Source organism: Sander vitreus, unplaced genomic scaffold (assembly GCF_031162955.1).
Source record: "Sander vitreus isolate 19-12246 unplaced genomic scaffold, sanVit1 ctg249_0, whole genome shotgun sequence".
In the NCBI taxonomy this organism is placed as follows: domain Eukaryota; kingdom Metazoa; phylum Chordata; class Actinopteri; order Perciformes; family Percidae; genus Sander; species Sander vitreus.
This window is the reverse complement of record NW_027595421.1, coordinates 148,805-172,500: the sequence shown is the minus strand read 5'-3', so window position 1 is coordinate 172,500 and position 23,696 is coordinate 148,805. Positions and strand designations below refer to the sequence as shown.

The 23,696-nt window shown below is 43.9% G+C and overlaps 1 protein-coding gene across 2 annotated transcripts in view; it reads left to right on the top strand.

The window, feature by feature from the left end:
- wdr18 (WD repeat domain 18) overlaps nucleotides 1-23,404 on the top strand; it is a 25,322-nt gene extending 1,918 nt beyond the window's left edge. Inside the window, exons 2-10 of one of the 2 annotated variants that reach the window (XM_078244507.1) lie at nucleotides 3,518-3,628; nucleotides 3,788-3,921; nucleotides 4,169-4,310; nucleotides 6,290-6,433; nucleotides 8,453-8,517; nucleotides 8,810-8,934; nucleotides 19,796-19,953; nucleotides 22,362-22,430; nucleotides 22,980-23,404. In XM_078244507.1, the coding sequence (XP_078100633.1) occupies nucleotides 3,518-3,628; nucleotides 3,788-3,921; nucleotides 4,169-4,310; nucleotides 6,290-6,433; nucleotides 8,453-8,517; nucleotides 8,810-8,934; nucleotides 19,796-19,953; nucleotides 22,362-22,430; nucleotides 22,980-23,108 (1,077 nt within the window). In that variant the 3' untranslated portion in view covers nucleotides 23,109-23,404. Of the gene's footprint in view, nucleotides 1-3,517; nucleotides 3,629-3,787; nucleotides 3,922-4,168; nucleotides 4,311-6,289; nucleotides 6,434-8,452; nucleotides 8,518-8,809; nucleotides 8,935-19,795; nucleotides 19,954-22,302; nucleotides 22,431-22,979 lie in introns of both variants that reach the window. The other variant, XM_078244508.1, reaches the window with a different exon arrangement.
- The last annotated feature ends 292 nt before the right edge of the window (nucleotides 23,405-23,696 follow it).

The following is a 23,696-nucleotide window of genomic DNA, read 5'->3' as shown; positions in this document are numbered from 1 at the left end:
TTTGCAGGTATGGACTGAAGATATGTTATTTTTACATTATGTTGTTAATAATTGTTTTACATTTGACAATGTAGTGTGGTACATTGCAAACATAGGTCAGATATTATATTGCATAAAAGTCTAGTCTAAAAATAAATAATGTAAAAATCGAGAATTGAATTGAATCGTGACCTTAGAATCAAAAATGTAATCGAATCGAGGATTTGGAGAATTGTGACACCTTTTTTTATGTAACTTTATACCCTAAATCTAACCTTAAAGCCTAACTCTCCCCAAAATGTAACCTAGGGTCTTTTAGTGAATGGACCTGAGTCAAACTGTAGTTTAAAAGTAGATTTAGGAGGGAATCACCACTTTTAAGATGGACCGTATTCTGGTTTTTGGGTCAAATGGCCTTTTGAATGGGAGAGCTAGGGACGCTACGATGCTAGCCTCAAAATATCTATTTTTAAACACTAAGAAGACTCGACCCAACATGAGCCTTTGCTCCAAGTATCACCAGGGACTCTATACCTTAACCACAGCACTGACAACACTGGTAGTGTTCACAGAGTTTACTAAAAAGGTTTTAACACCTCACCGTAGCTCTTGTTGTTTCCGGCCGCAGCCATTTTATCAGTCAAAAACAATCGATTTCTGAATGCAACGTAACAGGGAGGAGAGTAAAGATGGAAAGCTCCTAAAGCTTAGTTCCATTTAAATGCACGGATTATTTCTTGTTTTGTCGTTATTGAAAAACAATATTGACCTCGTAGTTGAAAAAGGAGCCTCATATGGAGTCCGTTCATCCGCATACGGAAATCGACTCGTTGTGACTGCCGAGGTGATAGCGGCCGGAAACAACAAGAGCTACGGTGAGGTGTTAAAACCTTTTTAGTAAACTCTGTGAACACTACCAGTGTTGTCAGTGCTGTGGTTAAGGTGTAGAGTCCCTGGTGATACTTGGAGCAAAGGCTCATGTTGGGTCGAGTCTTCTTAGTGTTTAAAAATAGATATTTTGAGGCTAGCATCGTAGCGTCCCTAGCTCTCCCATTCAAAAGGCCATTTGACCCAAAAACCAGAATACGGTCCATCTTAAAAGTGGTGATTCCCTCCTAAATCTACTTTTAAACTACAGTTTGACTCAGGTCCATTCACTAAAAGACCCTAGGTTACATTTTGGGGAGAGTTAGGCTTTAAGGTTCACATTATGTTTGTTAGATTTAGGGTATAAAGTTACATAAAAAAAGAATCACTGTGGAAAAGTATAATGATATATTTTAACTAATGAGTTTAAAGTTCCAGTAATAAACATTTAGTAAGTAAACGTGTTTAGAGGCCGAACTCCATTTACAATAACGTGACTTTAATAAAGAGTCAGATTCTCTCTGCTGTTCATGTAACTCAGGTTATTATGGGATGTTGCAGTGTGTTCAGGTTACTTTATTTCTACCCTTAAGGGATTTCTTTAGATTTTTGGGGGATGCTATGTGTTATCTGGGCTGAACGTGGCCCAAAGGTCTTTCCTTGTTTCCTGTTCCAGGACCAGCTGCAGCAGAAGCTGCTGTGTCCAGGTGTAGTTACCTAGGTTAAGTTCTAACTTCCTGTTTCCTGTTCCAGGACCAGCTGCAGCAGAAGCTGCTGTGTCCAGGTGTAGTTACCTAGGTTAAGGTCTGACTTCCTGTTTCCTGTTCCAGGACCAGCTGCAGCAGAAGCTGCTGTGTCCAGGTGTAGTTACCTAGGTTAAGGTCTGACTTCCTGTTTCCTGTTCCAGGACCAGCTGCAGCAGAAGCTGCTGTGTCCAGGTGTAGTTACCTAGGTTAAGGTCTGACTTCCTGTTTCCTGTTCCAGGACCAGCTGCAGCAGAAGCTGCTGTGTCCAGGTGTAGTTACCTAGGTTAAGTTCTAACTTCCTGTTTCCTGTTCCAGGACCAGCTGCAGCAGAAGCTGCTGTGTCCAGGTGTAGTTACCTAGGTTAAGGTCTGACTTCCTGTTTCCTGTTCCAGGACCAGCTGCAGCAGAAGCTGCTGTGTCCAGGTGTAGTTACCTAGGTTAAGGTCTGACTTCCTGTTCCAGGACCAGCTGCAGCAGAAGCTGCTGTGTCCAGGTGTAGTTACCTAGGTTAAGGTCTGACTTCCTGTTTCCTGTTCCAGGACCAGCTGCAGCAGAAGCTGCTGTGTCCAGGTGTAGTTACCTAGGTTAAGGTCTGACTTCCTGTTTCCTGTTCCAGGACCAGCTGCAGCAGAAGCTGCTGTGTCCAGGTGTAGTTACCTAGGTTAAGTTCTAACTTCCTGTTTCCTGTTCCAGAACCAGCTGCAGCAGAAGCTGCTGTGTCCAGGTGTAGTTACCTAGGTTAAGGTCTGACTTCCTGTTTCCTGTTCCAGGACCAGCTGCAGCAGAAGCTGCTGTGTCCAGGTGTAGTTACCTAGGTTAAGGTCTGACTTCCTGTTTCCTGTTCCAGGACCAGCTGCAGCAGAAGCTGCTGTGTCCAGGTGTAGTTACCTAGGTTAAGTTCTGACTTCCTGTTTCCTGTTCCAGGACCAGCTGCAGCAGAAGCTGCTGTGTCCAGGTGTAGTTACCTAGGTTAAGTTCTGACTTCCTGTTTCCTGTTCCAGGACCAGCTGCAGCAGAAGCTGCTGTGTCCAGGTGTAGTTACCTAGGTTAAGGTCTGACTTCCTGTTTCCTGTTCCAGGACCAGCTGCAGCAGAAGCTGCTGTGTCCAGGTGTAGTTACCTAGGTTAAGTTCTGACTTCCTGTTTCCTGTTCCAGGACCAGCTGCAGCAGAAGCTGCTGTGTCCAGGTGTAGTTACCTAGGTTAAGGTCTGACTTCCTGTTTCCTGTTCCAGGACCAGCTGCAGCAGAAGCTGCTGTGTCCAGGTGTAGTTACCTAGGTTAAGGTCTGACTTCCTGTTTCCTGTTCCAGGACCAGCTGCAGCAGAAGCTGCTGTGTCCAGGTGTAGTTACCTAGGTTAAGGTCTGACTTCCTGTTTCCTGTTCCAGGACCAGCTGCAGCAGAAGCTGCTGTGTCCAGGTGTAGTTACCTAGGTTAAGGTCTGACTTCCTGTTTCCTGTTCCAGGACCAGCTGCAGCAGAAGCTGCTGTGTCCAGGTGTAGTTACCTAGGTTAAGGTCTGACTTCCTGTTTCCTGTTCCAGGACCAGCTGCAGCAGAAGCTGCTGTGTCCAGGTGTAGTTACCTAGGTTAAGGTCTGACTTCCTGTTTCCTGTTCCAGGACCAGCTGCAGCAGAAGCTGCTGTGTCCAGGTGTAGTTACCTAGGTTAAGGTCTGACTTCCTGTTTCCTGTTCCAGGACCAGCTGCAGCAGAAGCTGCTGTGTCCAGGTGTAGTTACCTAGGTTACGGTCTGACTTCCTGTTTCCTGTTCCAGGACCAGCTGCAGCAGAAGCTGCTGTGTCCAGGTGTAGTTACCTAGGTTACGGTCTGACTTCCTGTTTCCTGTTCCAGGACCAGCTGCAGCAGAAGCTGCTGTGTCCAGGTGTAGTTACCTAGGTTAAGGTCTGACTTCCTGTTTCCTGTTCCAGGACCAGCTGCAGCAGAAGCTGATGTGTCCAGGTGTAGTTACCTGTCTCTCTGCGTCTCCTAACGGACTCTTCCTCACCGCCGGAGTCGCCGAGGCCGTTTACCTGTGGGAGGTGAGTCAGCTTCTTCTTCTTCTGTGGTTCTAATGTGATGAGAACAAGTCAGAAAAACATCAGGAGCCCAAATACAACAAATACTCCTAAACCCCCAGACCACTGCAGTAACCAGACCCAGTGGTCAGGTTCATAATCCCTGCTCTCTGATTGGTCCAGGTGTCGACGGGGAAGCTGCTGTCCATACTCACTCGTCACTATCAGGACGTCACATGTCTGAAGTTCACAGACGACGGCAGCCATTTTGTTTCTGGAGGAAAAGATAACCTAGCTCTGGTGTGGAGTCTGGCCAGGTAACACACACAGACATAGACAGACAGACAGACAGACAGAAACTCTCACACACGCTCTCACACACACACTCTCACTCTCTCACTCACACACACACACACACACACACACACACACACACACAGACAGACAGAAACTCACACACACGCTCTCACTCTCACACACACACACACACACACACACGCACACACACACACCCACCCACCCTAACCTGGCTTGTGTGTGTGTGTGTGTGTGTGTGTGTTTCAGTGTGATCCAGCTGGATTTAAGCCACACCCCCGAGCCGCGTCATGTCCTGTCTCGTCACTCTCTACCAATCACAGACCTGCACTGCGGCATGATGGGAGCTCAGGCCAGAGTCGCCACGGCCTCCTTAGACCAAACCGTCAAGGCGAGTCAGCGTTATACATCACAGATGCATATATCCAACGCTGGAAGAAGTATCCAGATTACTGCAGGAAAAGTACTAGTACCACACTGCAGTGCATAATTGGTAAAGTGGGAGGTCCCGGAGCGCAGTTGGGAGTATATCCGGCGACTCACAACGGGGGTGGGAGGTAACGGAATAAAAGAAAATGACCCTGCCTGTGTAGCTTCTCTGGCTAAAGAAACCTAACCAACGCTGTGTGTACATCAGGGCGATGTTTATATTCAGAACACACACCTGCAGGTTTCTCCGGACCCAGTGATCCCACTTTTTACAAATGACCGACTGAGTGTCCGTCCAGCTTTCCCCAGTTTGAGTGTCCCCGACAGATGTACCATCACAATAGCGTTAGCAGCATTACTGTTAGAGGTACTACTTAGGGGTGCACGATATATCGACTCGATATCACGTTGCGCGATATTATACCGAAAGTCTCACGATAATTACGCGATATTTTGTTTGCATCCCGCCCGACATGTACCCAAAGAGTGAAGAAGCAACACGAGGAGAAAACTCAACAGAATATTGTTACATTCAGTCCAAGATGGCGGAGCTGCAGTTCCATTGAGTTCCCCTCTTGTTACGTCTCTACTCTTTGATGCACCGCTCGAAAAATACACATCACTTGATAGCGTTGGATTTTCCCCCGACTCATCTCCTGGTTCTCTTCTCCATCAACAACATGACATCAAGGAGAGGGTTAACTTCTCCTGCTCCAGATCTCCCACCGTGGTCAGAAAGAACAGGGGAGACTCTTTGTTTCTCTCACTAGGTCTCTAGAGTCGCTACTCACTCCGAAGAAAATCGCCGTCACTCTCTCACTTCTTCCTCGCTCTACCACACACACACACTCTCTCACACACACACACACACACACACACGCCGGCTCGACCATGGCCTCGACGCACACACCAGAGCACGTATAAACATCAGCTGCGTGGAGCCTCCGCAGAACCATAAAACGAAGTGAAAGAAAAGAAAGGAGCTGAAGAGAGAGCGAAGAGTGGAGCAGAAAGAACACAGAAGTAAGAAAATGAGTGTTGCTCTGGGAGACGACGAAATAACAGAGATTGAAAGGAAACTTTAGAGGCCAAAAGGAACCTCCAGTCACATTAGCTTAAAGAGAGCGACATGCACTCACTTGTGGGTGCTCCCGGGCGTGCCTAGCCTACCCCTGGTTGCTAGGCAACAGTAAACAGAAATTCTCCGGTGCTACCTTAAACCACATCTTAAAAGTTACTTCAGAGGTATTGATGCGTTTTCACATAACTTTGGTAATTTTACATATGTTTAAAAATATTGAAATTAATATTGATCGTAATATTCATTATCGATATCGTGCACCCCTAGTACTACTGCTGTGTCCACCATTAGAGTGCTGATCAGGCCGCATTTTTCTGTACAAACCCGGCCCCGAGCCTGACAGGCATTAAGATATTTTCATTTAAAATGTTCAGTGCCTTATCACGCTGATGGGACCGAGCCCGACCAGAACCCCAACATCATTTCTAAATATCTGTCCCAACCCGGCCCGTCGGGTACCACCGGGTCCCGCCGGGTCCCGTCGGGCCGGCCCGGTGTCCACCCTCTATCCACCGTGGTCTCCACATTCTTGATCGGTGCAATCGATTTTTGCTTGTTTGGGATCCTATTTAAAATAGTTAAGCAACCTTTTTTTCTTTTTGATATTTTTGTGAAACGAGGCTAACAGCACATCCCCCCACTCCCCCCTCTGCCCCCTCATGTCTGACCTGTCTGTCTCTAACCTGTCTAACCCTCTAACCTGTCTGTCTCTAACCTGTCTCTGTCTCTCTAACCTGTCTCTGTCTCTCTAACCTGTCTCTGTCTCTCTAACCTGTCTCTTTCTCTCTAACCTGTCTGTCTTTCTAACCTGTCTGTCTGACCTGTCTGTCTCTCTAACCTGTCTGTCTCTGCATCTCCAGGTTTGGGAGTTGTCTTCTGGTGAGTTGCTGCTGTCCGTCCTGTTTGACGTGGAGATCATGTCTGTGACCTTTGATCCCTGCGAGTACTTCCTGTTCTGTGGAGGAAGTGATGGAAACATCTTCCAGGTGTCTCTGTGCAGTCAGGTGAGTCCTGTGTTGCAGCCTGTTGTGTCTTAAAGCTTCAGTAGGAACTTTATTTTTGAAATCCCAATGCCTCCTGTGTTCAGGCTTTAGATGATCTGAGCTAATCACAGGCCACTCCAGAGAGAGCGTTCCTATTGACTAGGGAAGGGGGGCGGTTATAGAGAGAGCTGTTAGAGACCACTAGATGGAGGTCTTAGAGACCACTAGATGGAGGTGTCTGAGACCACTAGATGGAGGTGTCTGAGACCACTAGATGGAGCTGTCTGAGACCACTAGATGGAGCTGTTAGAGACCATTAGATGGAGGTGTTAGAGACCACTAGATGGAGGTGTTAGAGACCACTAGATGGAGGTGTTAGAGACCACTAGATGGAGGTCTTAGAGACCACTAGATGGAGCTGTCTGAAACCACTAGATAGAGCTGTTAGAGACCACTAGATGGAGCTGTTAGAGACCACTAGATGGAGCTGTTAGAGACCACTAGATGGAGGTGTCTGAGACCACTAGATGGAGGTGTCTGAGACCACTAGATGGAGGTGTTAGAGACCACTAGATGGAGGTGTTAGAGACCACTAGATGGAGGTGTTAGAGACCACTAGATGGAGGTGTCTGAAACCACTAGATGGAGCTGTCTGAGATCACTAGATGGAGGTCTTAGAGACCACTAGATGGAGGTCTTAGAGACCACTAGATGGAGGTGTCTGAGACCACTAGATGGAGGTCTTAAAGACCACTAGATTTTGCTGTCTGAGACCACTAGATGGAGGTGTCAGAGACCACTAGATGGAGGTCTTAGAGACCACTAGATGGAGCTGGTAGAGACCACTAGATGGAGGTCTTAAAGACCACTAGATTTTGCTGTCTGAGACCACTAGATGGAGCTGTTAGAGACCACTAGATGGAGGTGTCAGAGACCACTAGATGGAGGTCTAAGAGACCACTAGATGGAGCTGGTAGAGACCACTAGATGGAGGTCTAAGAGACCACTAGATGGAGCTGGTAGAGACCACTAGATGGAGGTCTAAGAGACCACTAGATGGAGCTGGTAGAGACCACTAGATGGAGGTCTTAAAGACCACTAGGTGGAGCTGTGTAGGGTTTTCAATGGAGATATAAGTTTGGTATCATTGGGTTTAACTTCTGATTTGTGATCTTTAGGCTTCAGTCTGATTATATTCCTCTTGCTGTTCAGACTTTAAATATATTTGATAATGTAAATATATGTGTGTAATGTAAAGAGTTTAAACATGAATCCTGGAGTCTTTCTTCTCTCTGACTCTGTCACATTTACATTTGAATGCTTTAGTTAATCCTCCAACAACAGCTCCCCCGTCTGTCTTCTTCAGTCTCATACACGGTGAAATCTCTGGAGCTGCTCCAACAAATACCACAGAGAAAGAGAGATGGGGGGGGGGAGGTAGGGAGTAATTGGCTCAGCTGACGTTCTCCTTTCCTGTATTTCTTTTAGCACAGCCGTCCATTTCTCTTTTTTCAACATGAAGACAACACAAAGTGACCGTAGTTTGGGAGAGGAAGGATGTTGAGTGTTAAAGAGTACTTCATTAGTGTTGAGACAATATGCTTCCTTAATAAAAAGTAATTTAATACCAAACCTATACCCCCTAAGAACTAAATCATAGTAATAGTTTAGTTAATAACAATAGTCATAGAGACACTCAGGAGAAACTCACACGTAGTCATAGAGACACACAGGAGAAACTCACACGTAGTCATAGAGACACTCACGTAGTCATAGAGACACACAGGAGACACTCACACGTAGTCATAGAGACACACAGGAGAAACTCTCACGTAGTCATAGAGACACGTAGTCATAGAGACACACAGGAGAAACTCACACGTAGTCATAGAGACACACAGGAGAAACTCTCACGTAGTCATAGAGACACTCACGTAGTCATAGAGACACTCACGTAGTCATAGAGACACACAGGAGAAACTCTCACGTGTTTGTGTCGATAAAGATTGGGTGTTTGAAGTGTTTGTGTCTGATCATCAGAGCCTCAGTCGGGACAAATCCTTCCAGTCCGACAACGACGGGAACCAGATCTTCAAGGGACACAGGTAAGACCATCAGCTGTTACTGCATTCTGTTTAAATAAAGTTTAACTTCAGGTAAGACCATCAGCTGTTACTGCATTCTGTTTAAATAAAGTTTCTTCTGTTTAAAGATGAACCTCTGAGTATTTGGTTCTCAGGTGAATGTGATGCGATAGAGATTAGTCTACTCCCACAATAAGTAGATTTAGGATCTGACGTGAGTGTGTTTCTAACAGGAAGTAGATTTAGGATCTGACGTGTGTTTGTGTCTAACAGGAAGTAGATGTGGGATCTGACGTGAGTTTGTTTCTAACAGGAACTTGGTGACGTGTCTGTCGGTGTCTATGGACGGGACGTTGCTTCTTTCCGGCTCTCACGATGAGACAGTTCGACTCTGGGACGTCCAGAGCAAACAGAGCATCCGCTGCCTGGCACACAAAGGTAAGCCCCGCCCCCAAACAGAGCATCCGCTGCCTGGCACACAGAGGTAAGCCCCGCCCTCAAACAGAGCATCCGCTGCCTGGCACACAGAGGTAAGCCCCGTCCCCAAAAATCCACCAATCAGTGTGGGTTCAGACCACGAAGCGTTTAAGCCTGGCCCACACTAAAATATCTTTCAAATCTTAACAGATGTACACACACTAACGTGAGGACCTGATTTAAGGTTCCTATAGAACAACACACTAACGTGAGGACAGATTTAAGGTTCCTATAGAACAAAACACTAACGTAGGGACAGATTTAAGGTTCCTATAGAACAAAACACTAACGTGAGGACAGATTTAAGGTTCCTATAGAACAAAACACTAACGTAGGGACAGATTTAAGGTTCCTATAGAACACACGTAAGGACAGATTTAAGGTTTCTGTAGAACAACATACTAACGTGAGGACAGATTTAAGGTTCCTATAGAACAACACACTAACGTAGGGACAGATTTAAGGTTCGACGATTTCAAGATATGGCAAGATTATCTCTAGAATCATAAAATCTGAGTTTTGCTGAAATCCGTTGGGACGGAGGAAATGTTTCTCATGTGGTGTGTTCCTGGCTTTAGCAGGTATGTTAAGACTAATGTTAGGGTTTTCGTGTCACAAAGGTGGCTCTCTTTTAACCTGGTTACATCGCCGGGGTAACACATGCTGCTGGCTACAATAAAAACAGGATAACGGTGAGAATCATGAAAATGAAAACCGGTAGGATAGAATAGAATATCTTTTTTGTCATTGTAACAGATACGAACAGAACAGAACAAAATGAAGTGCAGTCCTTGATAGTGCCAAACATCCATGATGCAATACATGCCTAATAAATACATACATAAAAAAATACTACTACTGCAACATATTATATTAATGCTAAAAACACATGGGAGACACACTCATACAGACATCCACATTTAAAAATTGCACATTATTGACAGAGATCAGATATATCGGATAAGGGGTTGAATGGCAGCCTTCCATCTGATGCCTGATGACCTGTTGATGATATATTGATTGTAAGGGGTTTTCACTGTTTCTGTTTTTTTAATTTCAATAGATGCAACATTTTTCCAAAAGTCTATAAGGAATCCTGATGAATAAACCTGATTTTAATACTGACCAATAATCGAGCAGTGCTCAACTGATGTGAATCAGGTCAGACGGTGAAGCTGACTCTCTGCTGGTTTGTTAATAAAGCTTGAGACCAGCGGCCTTCTCCCTCTCTCTCTTTCTCCCTCTCTTTCTCTCTGACTCTCTCTCTTTCTCCCTCTCTCTCTGACTCTCTCTCTTTCTCCCTCTCTCTCTCTCTCTCTCTGACTCTCTCTTTCTCCCTCTCTTTCTCTCTGACTCTCTCTCTTTCTCCCTCTCTCTCTGACTCTCTCTTTCTCCCTCTCTTTCTCTCTGACTCTCTCTCTTTCTCCCTCTCTCTCTGACTCTCTCTCTTTCTCCCTCTCTTTCTCTCTGACTCTCTCTTTCTCCCTCTCTTTCTCTCTCTCTCTCTCTGACTCTTTCTCCCTCTCTCTCTGACTCTTTCTCCCTCTCTCTCTCTCTGACTCTCTCTCTCTTTCTCCCTCTCTTTCTCTCTGACTCTCTCTCTCTCTCCCTCTCTCTCTTTCTCCCTCTCTCTTTCTCTCTGTCTCTCTCTGATTCTCTCTCTCTTTCTCTCTCTCTCTCTCTCTCTCTCTCTCTGTCTCTGTCTCTCTCTCTTTCTCCCTCTCTCTCTCTGATTCTCTCTCTCCCTCTCTCTTTCTCCCTCTCTCTTTCTCCCTCTCTCTTTCTCTCTGATTCTCTCTCTCTCGCTCTCTCTTTCTCCCTCTCTCTCTCTCTGATTCTCTCTCTCGCTCTCTCTCTCCCTCTCTCTTTCTCTCTGATTCTCTCTCTCTGACTCTCTCTTTCTCCCTCTCTCTCTCTCATTCTCTTTGTCTCTCTCTGACTCTCTCTCTTTCTCCCTCCCTCTCTCTCTCTCTCTCTGACACTCTCTCTTTTCCTTTCCATCTCTTTGTCTTCCTTTCCATCTTGTTGATAATAAATGTTCGTGCCGCGGCTGACAGGAACACCATCATGACTGGCACTTTGTAATTACCCATAATCCTCTGGGTGTCACTTCAAACGACCGCCAAGAGACGGTAATCCCTCTCTGGCTGGACGGACGGACTCATGGCCGTCAGCACATTCTGGGACTTTCTTCCTGCAGAAACCAGACTGACTGCTGAAGAAAACCCTTCATTTCCTACAGCAGAAACCAGACTGTTGGAGAAAAACCTTCATTTCCTACTGCAGAAACCAGACTGTTAGAGAAAAACCTTCATTTCCTACAGCAGAAACCAGACTGTTAGAGAAAAACCTTCATTTCCTACAGCAGAAACCAGACTGTTAGAGAAAAACCTTCATTTCCTACAGCAGAAACCAGACTGTTAGAGAAAAACCTTCATTTCCTACAGCAGAAACCAGACTGTTAGAGAAAAACCTTCATTTCCTACAGCAGAAACCAGACTGTTAGAGAAAAACCTTCATTTCCTACTGCAGAAACCAGACTGACTGTTAGAGAAATAGCTTGATCCTGCGTGACGGCAGCGCTTCAAACTGATTGGTCTCAGCTGAACAGATTCTGCTGCATGCTGGGAAAACACCAGAGGAAACACAATGGTTTTATTTCAAATCACAACCTGATGAAACCAAGATTAAACATCACAACTAGAGATGTTCTGATACGTTTCTTCTTCCTGATATGATTCCAATACCTGTACGTGGTTACCGGCCGGTACCGATCAATACCAGCGTGTTAATAAATACATATATTTAATATGTTCTACCAGCTGGTACTACTAACCCTGTACGGATGTGATATTACTGCTATCATTGTTGTTGAAGGCGGTTCTGAAGGTTTAAGGCGGTTCTGATGGTTTAAGGTGGTTCTATAGGTTTAAGGTGGTTTTGAAGGTTTAAGGTGGTTCTGATGGTTTAAGGCGGTTCCGAAGGTTAAATAATAATAAAGTATACACGTGTGTGTGTGTGTGTGTGTATGTATGTGTGTATATATATATATATATATATATATATATACTGAGAAAAATGTTGACGCGTTCAATACTTATTTTCCCCGCTGTATTTTCTTCTTTTCTCTGTTTCTTTAGAAACAAATCTTGTTGGACTTTGGGACAGAATGGTGAACACATTATTGTCCAAGTTATTTTTAAAATAACTGATTCCACCCACAGTTCAGTCAGAGTTCATGGTGCTGAAAAGGAAATGGAGAAATGAAAATTATGAATCAGTTACAGTCTGAAATCTGCAGCTCAGTGTTTTTCCTCCAGGCTTTCTCCTAATGCTTTTATGATAAATTATAATATAAATATTATAATTCAGCCTCCATTTGTTCCTGCAGCGAGTCTTAATACCTGTGCAGCACGATATTATAAAGATATTATATATTACATCATATATTTATGTGCTCAGAATAAGAAAAGGGTTTATCGCCACAGTAAGTTACACTTGGTGCATACATTAACAAACATATTAAACATGAATATGAAATACACAATAAATGGAGAAAACATTTTTTATATATATATATATACATGCACACACACACACACACACACACACACACAGTGGGGCAAAAAAGTATTTAGTCAGCCACCAATTGTGCAAGTTCTCCCACTTAAAAAGATGAGAGAGGCCTGTAATTTTCATCATAGGTTCACTTCAACTATGAGAGACAAAATGAGAAAAAGAAATCCAGAAAATCACATTGTAGGATTTTTAATGATTTTATTTGCAAATGTCTCGGGCAAATAAGTATTTGGTCACCTACAAACAAGCAAGATTTCTGGCTCTCACAGACCTGTAACTTCTTCTTTAAGAGGCTCCTCTGTCCTCCACTCTTTGCCTGTATTAATGGCAAATGTTTGACCTTGTTATCAGTATAAAAGACACCTGTCCACAACCTCAAACAGTCACACTCCAAACTCCACTATGGCCAAGACCAAAGAGCTGTCAAAGGACACCAGAAACAAAATTGTAGACCTGCACCAGGCTGGGAAGACTGAATCTGCAATAGGTAAGCAGCTTGGTGTGAAGAAATCAACTGTGGGAGTAATTATAAGAAAATGGAAGACATACAAGACCACTAATAATCTCCCTCGATCTGGGGCTCCACGCAAGATCTCACCCCGTGGGTGAAAAAATTATCACAAGAACGGTGAGCAAAAATCCCAGAACCACACTGGGGGACCTAGTGAATGACCTGCAGAGAGCTGGGACCAAAGTAACAAAGGCTACCATCAGTAACACACTACGCCACCAGGGACTCAAATCCTGCAGTGCCAGACGTGTCCCCCTGCTTAAGCCAGTACATGTCCAGGCCCGTCTGGAGTTTGCTAGAGAGCATTTGGATGATCCAGAAGAGGATTGGGAGAATGTCATATGGTCAGATGAAACCAAAATGGAACTTTTTGGTAAAAACTCAACTCGTCGTGTTTGGAGGGGAAAGAATGCTGAGTTACATCCAAAGAACACCATACCTACTGTGAAGCACGGGGGTGGAAACATCATGCTTTGGGGCTGTTTTTCTGCAAAGGGACCAGGACGACTGATCCGTGTAAAGGAAAGAATGAATGGGGCCATGTATCGTGAGATTTTGAGTGAAAACCTCTTTCCATCAGCAAGGGCATTGAAGATGAAACGTGGCTGGGTCTTTCAGCATGACAATGATCCCAAACACACTGCCCGGGCAACGAAGGAGTGGCTTCGTAAGAAGCATTTCAAGGTCCTGGAGTGGCCTAGCCAGTCTCCAGATCTCAACCCCATAGAAAATCTTTGGAGGGAGTTGAAAGTCCATGTTGCCCAGCGACAGCCCCAAAACATCACTGCTCTAGAGGAGATCTGCATGGAGGAATGGGCCAAAATACCAGCAACAGTGTGTGAAAACCTTTTGACCTCCGTTTGACCTCTGTCATTGCCAAAAAAGGGTATATAACAAAGTATTGAGATTAACTTTTGTTATTGACCAAATACTTATTTTCCACCATAATTTGCAAATAAATTCATTAAAAATCCTACAATGTGATTTTCTGGATTTCTTTTTCTCATTTTGTTTCTCATAGTTGAAGTGTACCTATGATGAAAATTACAGGCCTCTCTCATCTTTTTAAGTGGGAGAACTTGCACAATTGGTGGCTGACCAAATACTTTTTTGCCCCACTGTGTGTGTGTATGTGTGTGTGTATGTATGTATGTATGTATGTATGTATATATATATATATATATATATATATATACACAATCTACAAAATAATTGTTGCATAAGAAAAGACACAGAATTTGTTGGGTGCAGAATGCAAAGAATATATAATAAATAGTATGTGTAATGGGCAGATGTAAAGTCCAGGATGGAGGTTAATGATTGTTAACTCCAGCAACACTACTCGCTGGGTTGCCTTGGACATCAGGGCCATGTCTGGCGTGTCTGTGTGTTTTAAAGTACATTTACAACAGATAAAAAATGTGCAATTAATTTGTGGTTAATCATGAATTAACTATGGACAATCATGCATTTAATCATGAACAAATATTTAAATGGATTGGCAGCCCTAATTGTTTTACAAAGTTCTTTACTTCAGAGTGAAGCGTTGAGGTGAGGTGAGGTGAGTCTGTTCAGTTGTAAACAGGGGAAGTCTACAGATGAGGGAGTTTCCTCTTCCCGTTTCTGCAGGGTCTTGGAAAGCCTCTAACAAGCTCTGCGTCTGATTTATGTCTCCGTGTTGGACAGCCTCTAACACGCTCTGCGTCTGATTTATGTCTCTGTGTTGGACAGCTTTTAGACCATTAGTGTAATTCCTGCAGTTGGAGCCAAGCAGACGATCAATATGTGTAATTGAGTGGGAGATAATTAGCCAGCTTCTATCAGCACAACAAGCAGGAAATACACTCTGACTCTTAAGGGGGAAGAATTTTATGGCTGACGGGTTTTATTTACAGTGAGAAACGCTTTTAATGATGTGTTAAAAACCAGCTGGCCATCCCATAATGACAAGACAACAGTAAAACGTTTTCTCTTTTTTAAACTTTTCAGTGTCTGAGGAGAAATCAAAGAGATCATTAACGTGTCTCGTTGTCCCACCAACAGGCCAAAAGACTTTGAGACCGAGACTTTGAATGTTGAGACGAGACTTTGAGAGGTTGAGACCGAGACTTTGAGAGGTTGAGACGGAACTTTGAGAGGTTGAGACTTTGAGACCGAGACTTTGAGGGGTTGAGACAAGACTTTGAGGGGTTGAGACCAGAGTTTGAGACGAGACTTTGAGAGGTTGAGACAAGACTTTGAGACCGAGACTTTGAGGGGTTGAGACCAGAGTTTGAGACGAGACTTTGAGAGGTTGAGACAAGACTTTGAGACCGAGACTTTGAGGGTTGAGACCAGAGTTTGAGACGAGACTTTGAGAGGTTAAGACAAGACTTTGAGGGTTGAGACCAGAGTTTGAGACGAGACTTTAAAAGGTTGAGACAAGACTTTGAGACCGAGACTTTGAGGGTTGAGACCGAGACTTTGAGACCGAGACTAGAGCTGTCCCTAACGATTCTTGTCATTGATTAATCTAACAATTAATTTAATTAAATAATATTCTAAAGAATTTTGATCTGAACTTTGAAGAATCAGTATTTTTACTTAAGTACTTGACATAAAACTTTTAATGGGTATGACATGGATTTATTTCATCGCTGGAGTAATATGCAGTTAAAGATGCAGTAGGTAAGACTTATAAAAATAACTTTGTCATATTTGCTGAAACTGACCCTATGTTCAAGTAGAACTACATGAAACAGGTAATTAAAAAAGTGAAGTTTATACTTCGATCTCTTTAAGAGAATAGCAGGGCGTGTGTGTCTGTGTCTCTGTGTGTGTGTGTGTGTGTGTGTGTGTGTGTGTGTGTGTGTGTGTCTCCCCTGTTCTTTCTGACCCCGGTGGGAAATCTGTAGCAGGAAAAGTTAACCCTCTCCTAGATTTTATGTAGTTCATAGAGATGGAGAACCAGGAAATGATTCGGGGGAAATGCGATGCTACCAAGCCACTGCAGAGCGACATGTAGGTACATGTTTGAGTAGTGATGTCAGGCTACGGCGTAGGATCAGTATCTCCAAGTAGCTACGTACGTACACAGTGTAGATTTAACACAGAACCATAAATTATGCTTTAGATGACTGTTGCCGATGTTTTTAGCTACAGCTTCTTCAGACGAATCCATGCTTACAGGTGCTGCCATCTTCCTCTATTCCGACGCCTCGACACACGTTATGCAAAGCAACGTATTTTTATCGATGACGTTGATAAATCGTCCCAGCCCTAACTGAGGCTTTGAGACTTTGAGTCTTTGAGTCTTTAAGACTTTGAGGGTTGACATAGAGTGGATCAGATATAATGGTGACCAAACAACAAGCAAGGTTTCGTCTTCAAAAAGTCTTTTTCCAAAACTGAGTATGTTTCCCATATATCGTGATGTGGCTAATTAATAAAAAAAAATTCTAACAGCGCCATCTAATGGCCGATTCACTCTAAATTTGGCATGGATGCTCAAGGCCCTATGCTGAACAACTGTGTCATGTTTGGTGTTAATCGGAATAAATCTTGGTAAGATACGCAACTTCCTGTTTCGAGAGGAAGTTGCTGTAACTTACGCATTTTTTCAACTATCAAAATTCTCTGGATAACTTTTCGTCATGAGGGTCAACAGATACGACCTGCAAAGATTCAAGAAGATTGAAATCACGGCCTAGGACGAGTTCGAAAGAATGTAAAACATATGAAAAATGCATAATTAAAAATGTCCGCCTTCCGGTTGGGCGGAGATAATGAAGGTAAACGGGAAATATGTCCACAATTATTAAAGCAATATGGGTATTAAATCTGGTGAAGATCGGAGCAACTATGTCCAAGTTAAGGCCTTCCAGGCATTAGGGGGCGCTACGGAGCCCACTTACAGGTTTGGGCCAAATCGCTGTACAGTCTCGCAGAGCTCCCAGCTGTTCATGTGGGCGCCAATATTTGTGAGTTTTCGTATATATTGAGGCCGTCAAAAATGTGCCCAATGGCTAAAACCAATTAGGGTCCCATAGGCCCTTTGACCAATCAGAACCTTACTGTAGGGGTGGCCTCATGAGTGGCCCTAAATGGTACCCTTAAAATTTTGTAAAAGTCAGATGAGCCGTTCATGAGCTATAAACTTTATGTACTTGTAGCGCCCCCTAGTGGCCAATTTTTGTAAAATGTGTGGGGCATCTCCAGAGGGTCATGGCAAACAAGAATCTTAAGTTTTGCGTTGATAGCAATAACTTTGGTCGAGATATGGCAACGTTGGTGTTTTCATACTTAACTACACAAATTTGTTTGTGCGTAATATGTGCAATTTTTATCCTATAAAAATTCTTTGGATAACTGTTTGTCACGTCCGTCTGGAGATGCTAACTGCCAAGTTTCGTGCAGATCGGTCACACGGTCTAGGAGGAGTTCGGCAAAGTAGGTTTTCGATAAATCACGATTTTTCACGCATAAAAATCTAGGCGGAAATGGGCGTGGCCTAATCAGGAGATTCAGCAGGCACCGTTGGGGCCTTGCACTTTCGTGCTCGGGCCCTAATTATTAATAATAATAATAATAATAATAATAATTAATAATAATAAAGTTTTTTTGATGATTTAGTTACATCACAGAGGGTGTCTGTGCTCGTTGGCCGCTTGTCTCGTCTCCGTGTAAATTATTGACGGTGTGTCGTCTTGGTGATGTGATGTTGATGGCGTGTCCTCGTCTCATCTCGCTGTCTCCTCCCGTCCCCAGTCAGTCCGTCAGACTGCTAATGAGGGACGGCGTCTGCTCAAGGACACATCAGCGCTTTAAACTCTGAACTTCATCTGTGAAAAACATGATAGTTGCCGGCGAAAAGAGTCCTGTTTTACATCTCGCTACCCTAGAATAATAGTCTATAATAATCTATCTTCTTAACCTTATTATTCTAGGGTAGCGATCTCATTCTGAAACCAGAACACAACTGATTTTGACTCATTCTCGTTTTCTGGCGGGTTGGAGGTTGTTCTCTGAGCGGCAGTAAATCGACTCCCACATGTTGTTTCCTCGCTGAGATTCGGAGCTTTTGTTGGCGTGAAACGAGTCTGGGCTGCAGATTTACTGATTGAAGGCAGAGCGACGAGCGGCTCGTTTTTGTGGCGTCCTGCTGATAATCTGCAAATGAAAGCTTCTGCAGTTGCACTTCCTTTTGTTTGGGTCTAAAAGCTCGCTGCAGATTTATTCCCAGCGGATCTTCTGAACACTTTGTGTGTTTTCATGTTCGGAGGAATTAAAGCTGCTGAGAAAAAGGTTGTTGGGAGATTTCAAAAAGAACAGGAAGTAGAAATACTTTCCATAAAGAGCTGTCGGTTGGTTCCTGATCAGAGTCAAACATCAGTCAGAGTCAGTGTTGGTGAAACTACATTCTGGACAAATGTTCAATATTTGGAGAAACAAAGTTGTTCATTATAGTTCAAATCTCTAAACAGCTCTCCATCTCTGTACCAGCACCTCATGAAAAAAGGTTCCCCTAACAAGCCTGTATAAATTGCACATCTCTTTACACCAGTTTATAATACTTTTCTATGTTTTTTTTTTTATGTCATCCATACTAGCGGTATTTTATCTATTTATTGTAAAGTTGTGGATTTGCGCTCTGCATCCCTATGCAACATGTCACTTTGGCATACCATGTGTGGGATACCATGAGTGGGATACCATGTGTGGGATACCATGTGTGGGATACCATGTGTGGGATACCATGTGTGGGATACCATGTGTGGGATACCATGAGTGGGATACCATGAGTGGGATACCATGAGTGGGATACCATGAGTGGGATACCATGAGTGGGATACCATGAGTGGGATACCATGAGTGGGATACCATGAGTGGGTAACCATGAGTGGGATACCATGTGTGTATATTTTAGCTCTATGTTTTTGTTGTCCTGTCATGAGCACACTGAAGCAAATTCCTAGCAACTTGCACCAAGTTGCATGGCAATAAAGTATTGAATCTTGAATCTTCAAACTGTTTCAGGATGACTTCATTATCGTGCGTTGTCCAATAGACGTCGTCATGGTGATTGTTTTTCAATCCTCAAGATAAAGTGTAAAGATGTGATGTCTGTTTTAATCAGAGCCGGCCCTGACCAAGTTATCAGCTCTTTTAATAATAATTAATTTCAACTTTTCCATCACCATCAACCCTGTTTTTGACATTTCTGACGCTTTTTTCAGAGTTTTTAGTGTTTTTTTCTTATCTTTTCTTTCTTGTTTTCCAAATGATCTCTCTTCTGGGGATCGTTTCGCTGAATCAGCGTTCAGTTTGTTGCTCCACTGTCTTCAATCTTCAGAGGAATGAATGTAACAATCTAAAGTTTTAATGGAAACGCCTTCAGCGGAAGACCCGTCCAATCAGAGCCCAGCAAGTGTGTGATTAACAGAACCGTCCAATCAGAGCCCAGCGAGTGTGTGATTAACAGAACCGTCCAATCAGAGCCCTGCGAGCGTGTGATTTACTCTCTACCTTCCTGACCTTGTTTAAAGCTGCTTTTATCTGCTTTTAAATGATTACTATTTTGAACTGATTTCTCATCAAAACACAACTTCTCAGTTTGGACTTTCAAACACTAAATGAATCATCCACGAACCAAAAGTTTCGTCAACAATGAAAACAAATGTTCAGTTCAGATTATGAACTTGCAGTCACCTCCTGTGTGTGTGTGTGTGTGTGTGTGTGTGTGTGTGTGTGCAGGTGCGGTGACTAACGCCATCATCATGCCGGCTCCTGCGAACATGTTCCTGCCCGACAGCCGGCCGGCTGTCCCGCTGCCGCGCTTCAGCCGCCACCTGCACACTGCCGACGGCGCCGAGGCCGCGGACGTCTGCGTCCGCATCGGACTCTACGCACAGGTGAGTCAGCAGCAACAGGAAGCTGAGTCAGCAGCAACAGCAAGTGGAGAGCATCAGTTTAAGAGCCCGGTCAGACCAGAACTTGTCTCACTGTGCATCAGTAAACTGATAACCAGACTTAGGGCTGGGCGATAGGGAGGAAATCAGATATCACTATATTCTTGACCAAATACCTCAATATTGATATTGTGGCAATATTCTAGGGTTGACTATTGGTGCTTTTACAAAATATTTTCACACTTAGATTTTAGATAAATAATCACCAATAATGTGGACATAATGTCTACGTGGGGAAAAGGCAAATAATAGAACAGCTAGAACAGTACATCACTTTACTGTAATGCAGCCATTAAAACCAGGAAAAGACATCACTTATGTCATATTACGATATTGATATAATATCGATAAATTTCCCAGCCCTACGCTACGGACCTGCACTTACACTACAATAAAACATTCAGGACCAGAGCATGCTTACACTGTTACACAGCAGTAAAACATTCAGGGTCAGAGCACTGCTTACACTGTTACACTGCAGTAAAACATTCAGGGTCAGAGCACTGTTACACTGTTACACTGCAGTAAAACATTCAGGGTCAGAGCACAGTTACACTGTTACACTGCAGTAAAACATTCAGGGTCAGAGCACAGTTACACTGTTACACTGCAGTAAAACATTCAGGGTCAGAGCACACTGTTACACTGCAGTAAAACATTCAGGGTCAGAGCACTGTTACACTGTTACACTGCAGTAAAACATTCAGGGTCAGAGCACAGTTACACTGTTACACTGCAGTAAAACATTCAGGGTCAGAGCACAGTTACACTGTTACACTGCAGTAAAACATTCAGGGTCAGAGCACACTGTTACACTGCAGTAAAACATTCAGGGTCAGAGCACAGTTACACTGTTACACTGCAGTAAAACATTCAGGGTCAGAGCACAGTTACACTGTTACACTGCAGTAAAACATTCAGGGTCAGAGCACAGTTACACTGTTACACTGCAGTAAAACATTCAGGGTCAGAGCACAGTTACACTGTTACCATGCAGTAAATCATTCAGGACCAGAGCACACTTACTTTGTTACACTGCGGGACTCGCCGACTACGATTCCCATTCGTCTGTAAGGTAAGAACCAGGGATGCACCAAAGGATTCGGTGCATCCCTGGTTCTTACCTTTTTTGTCGCTTTTTCGACCTACTGTTACCTAACTGTCTCTTTATCAGGGATGAACCAAATCCAGAATTCAGCTTCTGATTCGGCTGAATATTGGGCTTTTTGACAGGGTTCGGTTTCTGCTGAACCTTCGAATTTCTTTCCACCAAACCCTACGCTTGCACTACACGCGCTACGCTGGTCACCGTAATGACAGCGCAGTTGATTACAGGAAGGTGTTTACGTAGGTGGAGCTTCAATGCAGCAGGCTGAGAGGAAGTGGAAATGGAACTGGTGAGCAGAAAAAGTGTTGTTTGGCAGCACTTTCAGTCAAAAGAAGGCCATTCAAGTCCAGCTACATGTTCAATCTGCAATGCTGATTAGTCTGGTGGTGGCGAGGACCCTAAACAATACACAACATCACCGCTGTTACAACATCTGGTCTGAAACATCTGGAAGAATACGAGCTGAGCATGAAGGGATCTACAGACAGCAGCCAGAATGCAGCAACTTCAGGTACGGCAAAGGAAGGACAGTCACTGTTTACTTCATTAATGTGTTGACTGTGTTCATGGACTGAGGACGGGACGAGGACTCAGCAGAACCTCAACCAGGGGGTTCAGGACTCAGCAGAACCTCAACAATCTGGATTCGGTGCATCCCTAGTAAGAACCAGACTCGGGTTAACCCTAACCTGGGCACTTTTAGAGGTCACACTGATGCGTGCCCGAGTCCAACCGAACCGTGCTCTGGCCCTCCTCTTGCAAACAGACCAGGGCACGGAGAGATTGCACTAGTTAGATGTGCTCTAGCCCGGTTTAACTGGGCCAAGAGTGAGTACGCCCTGAATCTGCAGATCGTTTTACAGTTTTCAGCAGAGATCCAGAATGAATATTTAGCATTTTCTTTTTGAGATGGAGATGTTTACATTCAGAATTTAATTTAATTTTGTTTAAAATCTGCAGAAAATTCTGAAAAGTCTCACAGCTCGCTCTGCAGCTCCCAAACTTTCTTTTCTAACACTTTCTTTTCTCATTTAATTTGTTTCTGTTCCTTTTCCAAAGAGTTATCTTTTGTAGAATAATTGTGGGAACCCAACACGTCGAGCCCCCGAGGGCTTCTGGGTGTCCTCCGCATGTCCTTTTTTATTGCATCAACTCTTTTATTTTGAAATGTTGCTGTGTTTCAGGAGGAAGAGGACACGTACCTGCAGAAAGTCTTTTATTTTGAAATGTTGCTGTGTTTCAGGAGGAAGAGGACACGTACCTGCAGAAAGCTGACAGGCTGAACTCTCTGATGAACGCCGTGACGGACAAGGTGAGACACAACATCTCTGCTGGCTGAAACAATCCCACAATGCACTTCGCTCGGGTCAAATGTCAGAGACTCAAACCAAATGTCACAGAGCAAAGAAGAAATGAGAGCATGGATGTAAAATATTAACTGGATATCAGTTTCTTTCCGTGATGTGCGGCCCGCTGAATCTGCCAGTTTGGGTTTAACAGCCAGTGGTGTAGTCCACGAGATACGCAGGTATACTCACAAAGAAATTTCCAGGATTTCCATATACCCTCTTAAAAATGTGCAATGATACGCAACAACATATTCATGTGACAGAACTTCAGATATTTGAATCACAAATACGGGGTCAAGTAACGTGACAGCAAACTAAACTAACACTGCAGAACATGCAGAGTGACTTTCTCATCTTTCATCGACTGAGCACAGTGTGTAGCGCGTAGTGTGTAGTGCATTGTGTGTAATGCGCAGTGTGGCCATAGTGTGTGATCAAAAAACTCCCACAATGCATCACTCACTGTCATTAAAACACACAGTGTAATAATATTAACATTGTTTGTGTTTCAGTCGGTGTTTGGAGACGGCGAGAACACCAAGGTTAGGGTCGCCGAACTGGAAGAAGAAGTTCAGACTCTGAAGAAGGTCAATAAAGATCTGTACGACTTCTCCAGTCAGCTGCTCACTAAACCTACATAGACACACACACACACACACACACACACGTAGACACACACACACACACGTAGACACACACACACACACACACACACACACATACATACACACACACACACACACACACACACACACACACACACACACACACACACATACATAGACACACAGACACACACACACACACACACACACACACACACACACACACATACAGACACATAGACACACACACACACATAGACACACACACACACACACATTGAACTCTGTTATAATTTTTGTTGTATTGAAATAAAAGTCTTGTTTTGGTAGGACTTCCTGTCTGCTGTTTGTTGTCTCCCTCAGATCAGTTTTTGATGATTTACCAGATAGATCCCTCCTCTTCGTCTACGTGCGTGCGTGCGTTTGAGTTTGGGCTGTGTGTGTTTGTAACCCTAACCCTAAATACACTGCTTTTCTTGCAGTAATCTTTTCTTGGAGGATGTCTGGTTCCACCTTGATCCAGATGTTTTCAGGGCACATTAAGGATGTTCTGGGTATTCAGATGTTCTGATGTTCTGGGTATTCAGATGTTCTGGGTATTCAGATGTTCTGATGTTCTGGGTA